Here is an 8,728-nt window from a genome sequence, read left to right as displayed (position 1 = left end):
ATATGATAAATTCCCATGAATCCACCAGATTTATGTAACAAATTTTAACATTTTTCCATATTTGTTTTGATCTCCCTTCTTTCCAGGAAACAAAACACATACAGTTCAAGCTGCTTCTCCCCTACTCTCCGAGGATACTCACTCTGCTAAAGTTGGTATGTATCCTTTGCACACTTGTCTTGATTGCATCTACATGTATGCATCCATAAAAATATGCAGGCTCATGTGCTTTAAATTTATATGAATTAAATCACACTCTTTCATTTTGCAACTTCCCCTGTTTACCCAACAATGATTTCAAAGATTTATTCATGTTTATCCATGTAAATCAAGTTCATTCATTTAAACTATTGGTAATATTCAATTTTATTATTATCATTTATCCATTCTCTTTTTTGTTTGCTTTTGTTTTGAGTGGCTGGCTGGTGTGAGGATCCAAACCCTTGACCTTTGTGTTTATCCATTCTCTTACTGTTCGACTTTTAGGTTTTTCACTATGTTTTGCCATACAAACAATGCTTGTAAGCATCCTAGCATGCATCTTTTGTGCATGTGTCAGACTTTCAATGAGGTATGTTCTAGAGATGAAATTGCTGTCATAGGGCACGAGCATCTTCAAGTCACCAGCTATTGTGCCAAGTTGTTTTCCGAGGTCACCAGCAGGAGATGAGAGTTCCCATTTTCTCGCACATTCTTGACAACCCTTGATATTTTTAGATTTTTAAACTCCTTTCAAGCTCTGTTGCAGAATATCTCATATTTATTTATTTACTTATTTATTTTTAATTTTCAAATTTGTTATTCACATATTCATTCTTACAAATTGTGATATTTCCTTTTGCCTTTTGCCCGATCATTTTTATTTTAATTTACGTAATTCTTAGTGAAGGTGAGCATCTTTTTATTCTGTTCATTCACTGTGTGGATTGCCTTTTCTGCAATTGCCTACTCACAGCCTTTGCCCATTTTTTATGTTGGATGTTTATCGAATTTTAAATGATCTGTAGGAGTTCTTTATATATCCTGCATATTAAACTCTTTAAGATACAAAGACGCGACAGGCGGACGTTCCTGAGCGCGCGACCCGCGGCTGCTGCTGCGTCCCCCGCGCCCTTGCGGGTAATAGGGGTAAGAGCCGTTGTCACCGTTGTCACAGCCATGCCAAAAAATAAAGGGAAAGGAGGTAAAAACCGGCGCAGGGGTAAGAATGAGAACGAATCAGAAAAAAGAGAGCTGGTGTTTAAAGAGGACGGACAAGAGTATGCTCGGGTCATCAAAATGTTGGGAAATGGACGGTTAGAAGCCATGTGTTTTGACGGCGTGAAAAGGTCATGCCATATCAGAGGAAAACTGAGGAAAAAGATTTGGATAAATACGTCAGACATTATACTGGTCGGTCTACGAGACTATCAGGACAGCAAAGCCGATGTCATTCTAAAGTACAATGCAGATGAGGCTAGAAGTCTGAAGGCATATGGGGAGCTTCCGGAACATGCGAGAATCAACGAAACAGAGAGCTTTGGTCCTGGAGACGACGACGAAATCCAGTTTGATGACACTGGAAACGATGATGAGGACATCGGTGATCTTTAAATTGAACTCAGTGTTTTCTGAGGATGGTTCTACACTTGGGACTTGGGGCATCATCACCTGTTAAGGAGACTGAAACTTCATTTAGTAGGAATATAGTTTAAAAAGCAGGCTGATTTATTTTTATTATTTGTTTTCAAGTATTTATGATATTTCTTTAAAAACCGGTGATGTTATATTATCTTAAGTGAAATGTTAACACTTTGTTCTTTTGATGTAATGGAACTTAAGGGTAAAAGACCATCCTATCTGCTGTGAAAACAAAAGAAAGAAAGAAATGCCTTTCCTTCTGTGACTACTTCACTTTCAGTAAATGGATGTTTTGTATAAATTGTTTGCCTTATAATCATCAAGGATTATAACAACCCTCGTTCCAACTAATCTGTTTATTCTACAGAGTCTTTATATATGTCCTCTTGAGATTCTTGATAAAATTTAAGGAAGATAAATCTGCATTTGGAGCCAGAAGAAATAGGACTATTTTTCTTATTTATGTAGCTGTATGTATTTTTACACTAACTCTGATAACTTATACATTCATTTCATTATTTTGTGTTGCCAGCATCCTTTAAAAAAGGCATTTCCAAAACACAGCTTTTAGAACGTGGGTTTGAGTGGCAATTTTGAATTTCTAAGATTACTAATTGCAGAAAGTGAAGACTAGGTGATAACCAATTATCTAAACATTGGAAATTCGATATATTAATTGACAGCGTTTTTATTTAACATGCATAGAAAATTTCTCAAATAAGACAGCTTCTGGATGGTAAAATACATGGTATATTTTTTACGATACAAAATAGGTTATGTCAAAAGAGTTTATTTTCAAAAGTCATGCATTGTAACCCATGGTCTGGGCTGTGTGAACAATTAGGTTGCAATGTATAAATGAAAAACTAAGTTCATAATAAATTCTGTATACTAAGCCTGGAGTAATGGAAGGGAACTACAACTTAGTGAAAATGTGGTTTCTGTTTTCTGAAATACAAAGAAATACAATAAAGTGCCACACTGAGTATAAAATATATATGTATATAAACACTTTCCCACAGAAGGTTAATGACTATATAACATCATATATTCCACAGAACCATATTTTGTTTATGCATTCCTTTTTGTTGACCATCAGTGCTGTGCCTTTTCCATGGTTTTATTGTTGTTGTTTGCTTATTCTTTCTTATGAATAATTCCTCGTTGAACATCTTTGTGCATGAAGTTTTGGATGATGTTTCATGACTTTCTCAGGATACATATTCCCACAAGTTGAACCCCTGTATCAAAGGATATAATATCCTTTGCCAAACTGCTTTTTATTTTTTATTTTTTTTTCCACCTTTTTTTTTCACCTTTACATACTTCAATGTATGCATTTTTTTTTTTTAATTTTCTTTTGTCGATATACATTGTGGCTGATTATTGCTCCCCATCACCAAAACCTCCCTCCCTCCTCCCTACCCCCCTCCCCCCCAACAATGTCCTTTCTGTTTGCTTGTCGTATCAACTTCAAGTAATTGTGGTTGTTAATTCCCCCCCCAGGTTTTTGTGTGTGTGTGTGTGTGTGTGTGTGTGTGTGAATTTATATATTAATTTTTAGCTCCCACCAATAAGTGAGAACATGTGGTATTTCTCTTTCTGTGCCTGACTTGTTTCACTTAATATAATTCTCTCAAGGTCCATCCATGTTGTTGCAAATGGCAGTATTTCATTCGTTTTTATAGCTGAGTAGTATTCCATTGTGTAGATGTACCACATTTTCTGTATCCACTCATCTGATGATGGACATTTGGGCTGGTTCCAACTCTTGGCTATTGTAAAGAGTGCTGCGATGAACATTGGGGAACAGGTATACCTTCGACTTGATGATTTCCATTCCTCTGGGTATATTCCCAACAGTGGGATAGCTGGGTCGTATGGTAGATCTATCTGCAATTGTGCCAAACTGCTTTTTAAAAGGTTATATCAATATGTCAAACAGGGTCAGTCTGCCACAATCGTCCCCAAATCTCTGGAGTAACACAGCAAAAGTTTATTTTCCACTTTCAACTTGTTTCAACGCTGGTTGTTAAAGAGTGCCTCTGCTCATGCGTGTCACTCAGGGTACTCAGGGACGCATATTCTGGCTCCTAAAACTTTCTTCTGGAAGTGATGTCACTTCTGCTCACATTTAGTTGGCCATAGCAAATTATGTAATCATGCCGAACTTCAAATGAGTCAAGGAGATGCAAACCTAGCATGTACTCAGAAGGAAAATCAGAATTATTGTAAACAGTCCAAGCTTCCAGTGACAGAGATAAGAGGAATTCTGAACACACCATTTCTGAAACTTTCCAACAATTTTTAAAGATGGAGAGAGGAGTCAGAGTGGGAGGTTGGAAAGCATTCCTTAAGCCAGAGAGAGGGAATCTGGGTCTCAGCAAAATCATAAAGAATAAGCTGTTTTTGGTGCCCAACTCCCTTTCTTAACCTTTTATTTAAAAAGAAACTATAGACACACAGGAAGTTGCAAAAATAGTACATAAAGTCCCATATACCCTTCACCCAATTTCCCCCAGTGATGACATCTTGTATAACTGTAGTACAGTACCAAAAGCAAGACACTGACATGGCACGATACTGTTCACTAGACTACAGACTATTCAGTTTTCACCATTTTACATGCACTCATCTGTGTGTTTATGTATTTGTGTGTATATATATATAGTTCTATGCAATTTTTTTCATCAGTGTTGGGCAATGTACCCATCCTTTTATTTCAATTTTAATTTTTTTAGTTCTGTGCAATTTTAATTCATGTATAGGTTCATGTAACTATCAACATAATGAAGAATTGCTCCATCACCACAAAACTTCTCCCTCATGCTACCTGTTTATTTTTGCCCCTTGCCCACTCCTGTCTTTTGACATCACTAATGTGATCTCTGTCTCTGTAGTTTCATTATTTCAAGAATGTTATGAGAGGAATCACGCAGTATTTAACCTCTTGAAATTGACTTTTTTTTTTCCTTTGGTGGCTGGCCAATACAGGTATCTGGAAATTGATTTTTTTTCACTAATCATAATGCCCTTGCGGTCCATCCCAGGTTGTTGCATGTATTAATAGTTTATTCCTTCTTGTTGCTGACTAATATTCTATGGTATGGACATACCACAGTTTGTTTAACCATTCACTTGCTGAAGGACATTTGGGCTGTCTTCAGTTTTTGGCTATCACAAAGCTGCTATGAACATCGATGTCTGTGGGTTTTTAAGTTTTTATTTCTCTGGGATAAACAGTCAAGAATGCAACTGCAGGGTCATATGGAAGCACATGTTTAGTTTTATATGAAACAGCCAAACAGTTTTTTAGAGTGGCTGTGCCATTTTACATTCCCACCACCAGCAATAGATGAGAGATCCAGTTTCCCCGAATCCTTGCCAGAATTTGGTATTGTCACCATTTTTTTAAATTTCAGCTGTTCTAATTGGTATGTAGTGATATCTCATTTTGTTTTTAATTTTAATTTCCCTAAGGGCTAGTGATGTTGAACATTTTTAAATGTGCTTATTTGCCTCTGGTGTCTCCTCTTTCATGAAATGTCTTTTCATGTCTTTTACCCACTTATTAATTGAATTTTTTGTTTTTATACTATTGAGTGTTGAGAGTTCTTTATATATACAAGATCTTCATCAGACACATGGTTTGCAAATATTTTCTTCTAATCTGTACATTCTTTTTTCTTCCTTTTAACAGGGTATTTTACAGTGCAAACATTTTTAATTTTGATGAATCAAATGCATTAATTTTTTATGGATTATATTTTTGGTATCATGTCTAAGAACTCCTCACCTAGCCTTGGTCTTTGAATTTGTTGCCCTTCTAAATTCCCTTTCAGAACCCAATCCATCTGCCACACTTCCAGCTGCCACCAATCACTAATCCAGGATCCATTTGCAAAGGGCTTTTTGTCTAGGTATTTGTCTCAGCTAAGCATCAGCTCATAAAAGTTTAAGGAGTTAACTCTCTTCTTCAGATCCAGTTCCAAAGGAATCTTCTTCAGAACAAAAGTTCCAGGCACTGGAGGAGATATTTTGGGTTGGGGAGGGAGATAGTCTTCCCTGAGTAGTTCACACCACATTTTCCAAATCAAACAGCTCAGAGAAGACATTTGATTTGGGTGTGTATTCAACTAAGCTCTCAGACCAGCCTTGGGTGAGCCCAGCTGTAAATGTCTGTGCAATTTACAAAACTCAGGGCTAGGAGAAGTCCTGCTTTCCTCAGTGCGTGGCACTGGGAGAAGGGAAGCAAAGTCCATCTCTCCATGTGCCCTGAAACCTAGAGAATAATTCCTTCTTTGATAGTTTATACATTTAAGCTCTGACCCCAAACATAAGCACAAACATAAGCAAAATGCTTCTGTTTCCTATAACCAGAGCTCACCAGAGGATTATTTTATTATTTTGGGAGTCCTTGATAACTCAGGAATTACCTTTTCAGAAAATCCCAAAGGGCCAAAATTAAAGGTCATCATCTGATGTGTTGTCATTTGACTTTCTCTCATAGGACATTTAATCTTAAAGGTAACAAAATGGATACTTCAACCTTGTGCAAGTCTTTGATAATTCTAATAATTCCCCAGACAAGTATTAGCTAGCTTATATAGTTTACATATCTTTTCAATCCTAAAACTCTTAAATGCATCAAAACATATTTAGCTTCTAGAGGAACTAGGTGAAAAATGCCCAATTAATCATTTATTAAAATTTGATTGTTACCAAAATAAAAAACAAAATCCTCTAATCCAGCTATCAAAGAACTTAAATCATATTCAACGTGTGAAGATTTAGTAGGTTTGTATGTTCTTGATAATGCACTGCCTCATTTCTAGAAGAAAAATGGTTCATCTGATAATTTAAATCTACCTTTGAACAAATTTTGCAGTATCTCAATTTCTTTTCTAAAATAACTTGAATTCATTGTCTTTTTTTTTCTGGACTAAGATATCTGGGAAAAAAATAAAGGAGGTGGGAAGAAGTGACTGAACACAGGACATATTTTCTGACATCATTTCTGTCAAGAATTAATTGGAAGAGAAAGCATGCCTGCAGGCAGAGGGATGGATTCAATGACTTCTTGAAATCCTTGGCAACTGGATATGTCTAGGATTATGATTATGATTATGTTTATTTATTAACATTTATATTGGGCCATTTTAGTTGATTAGCACAATGCAATTACTAAAAATATGCAGCTAAAACTTCTGGGAAATCTCTACATTGCTAGGAAAGGCTACATATGATATCATTTCTGATTTTCAATCATTTAATTAAAATAAACAAGCATATTACCTCCATGTTGCAATTTTGTCTTAACATAGTTTACTCTATGAAGAAGAACTCAGTTGAATTGCTTAACGTAGCAGCAATGAGAGTAATCTCAAGTTCTTTGTTAATTACTCATTGAACCCTTCTCTTTCCATAGAACAAGAAAGATATGTTCTCTTAGAGTGATGGAGCCATGGGTGACTGGAATATGATTGCATTTTTCTCTGCTCTCTCATCTCCAATGGGTCCCGTCTTGTGGTCACAGCTTCCCTTCCAGCCAGGGCCAGACTTCCGTGGAGGCTGAGAGGGCAGCAACCTGCCCATCTGTGAAGTGGAGCACAACAGGGGACCCTCAACCAGACTAAAGATCTTCTGTGGTTTTGAAAAGCTACCATTACAGATTGATTCATCTGAGAAAGATTTAATCCTTGTTCAAATGCAAATTACCCTAAAACTCTGAACCTGTTAATTGTTATCAACTATAAATGAATGAATATAGATTTATTTCCCACATCATTTCTTTAGAGCAGTTGTTCTCAAGGTGTGGTCTGGGGACCCCCAGGAGTTCCCAACACTCATTCAGAGGTCCGTGAGGTTAAAACTGTTATAATAATACTAATACATTTTTTTTACCTTGTTCATGCTCATTCTCTCTTGAGTGTACAGTGAAATTTTCTAAAGTTTACATGTTATGTGATACTGTAAGAGTTTGAATGCAGAAGCAGATGAGAATCCAGCTGTCTTCTATTTAAGCCAAATATTAAAGAAATTTACAAAAGTGTAAAAAAATGCCACTCCTCTAATAACTTTTTTGTTTTGGAAATATAATTTTCATCAAAAGTATGTTATTTGTGCTAACATTTAATGGATTTTTATTGTTATTTTAAAATAAAGTTCTAAGTAAATATTTTTTAAAAATTTTCTGTTTTAATTTCTAATATGACAAATATCAAGGGATATAACCTACATAAACAAAAGCTCTTTGAGGTCCTCAATAATTTTTAAGAGTGTCAAGAAATCCTGAGAAGTTTGTTGTAGAGAATATCTCAGAAGAAGAGAACCTGAAAAAATATTAGGTCCTTTTACCTCATTGACAGGTTGAAAATTGATCCCCGAAGAGGTAGGGCAACTTACTTGATGTTCTGGTTACCTACTGCTGTGCTATAAACCACCCCAACTTAGTGGCTGAAAATACAACAATCATTCATTTTGTTCTTAAATCTGAGATTTGGAGTGAGCGTGGAGGGGATGACATCTCTGCTTCACATGATGTCTGGGGTGACTCAGACATCCAAGAACTGGAACAACAGGGGCTTGCCGGGCATGTCTCTCCCCTGGGCCACCCCCAGGCCATGTTCTCCCCTACTGGCTACCAGGGCTTCCTCACAGAATGAGCAATCCAAAAAACTGGAATGAAAACAGCAAGGCTTTCTATGACCATCTTTGGAAGCCCCACAGTTTCCACCACATTCTATTGATCAAACAAGTCACTGAGACCAGCCCAAATTCAAGGGGAGTGAAGATAAACTCCATCTCTGGATGGGAGGAAGTCAAAGAATTTGCAGCCTTCTTAAATCTATTACACCCAGGGTGTTACAATTAGCATTAGAAGAACTGAAGCCAGAATCTAGTTCTCCTGATTCTTGGTGCATATGACAGCTTTGACAATGGTGGATAAGAGGAGGATGAAAATCAAGACCAAAGCCTGGGGCACTGCATGAATGAAGAACATCTCAGGGTGGGCCCGAAGCACCCATGTGAGTCACATGAGCGTTTGAGATCCTGAAAGGGAGGCGGCTAAGGAGGATGAGGTCATGACCTCCATGATACAGAAGAG

At 36.8% G+C, this 8,728-nt stretch overlaps 1 protein-coding gene across 1 annotated transcript; it reads left to right on the top strand.

Moving 5' to 3' along the window:
* Window positions 1-1,158: 1,158 nt before the first annotated feature.
* Window positions 1,159-1,593, top strand: LOC134386344 (eukaryotic translation initiation factor 1A, X-chromosomal-like). The gene has a single exon (XM_063108469.1). The coding sequence runs from the start codon at window positions 1,159-1,161 to the stop codon at window positions 1,591-1,593; it is 435 nt and encodes a 144-aa protein (XP_062964539.1).
* The last annotated feature ends 7,135 nt before the right edge of the window (window positions 1,594-8,728 follow it).

The sequence above is a fragment of the Cynocephalus volans genome, chromosome 9 (genome assembly GCF_027409185.1).
Source record: "Cynocephalus volans isolate mCynVol1 chromosome 9, mCynVol1.pri, whole genome shotgun sequence".
NCBI lineage: Eukaryota > Metazoa > Chordata > Mammalia > Dermoptera > Cynocephalidae > Cynocephalus > Cynocephalus volans.
Note: the sequence above shows the minus strand (reverse complement) of the source record. Positions and strands in the feature narration are given on the sequence as shown.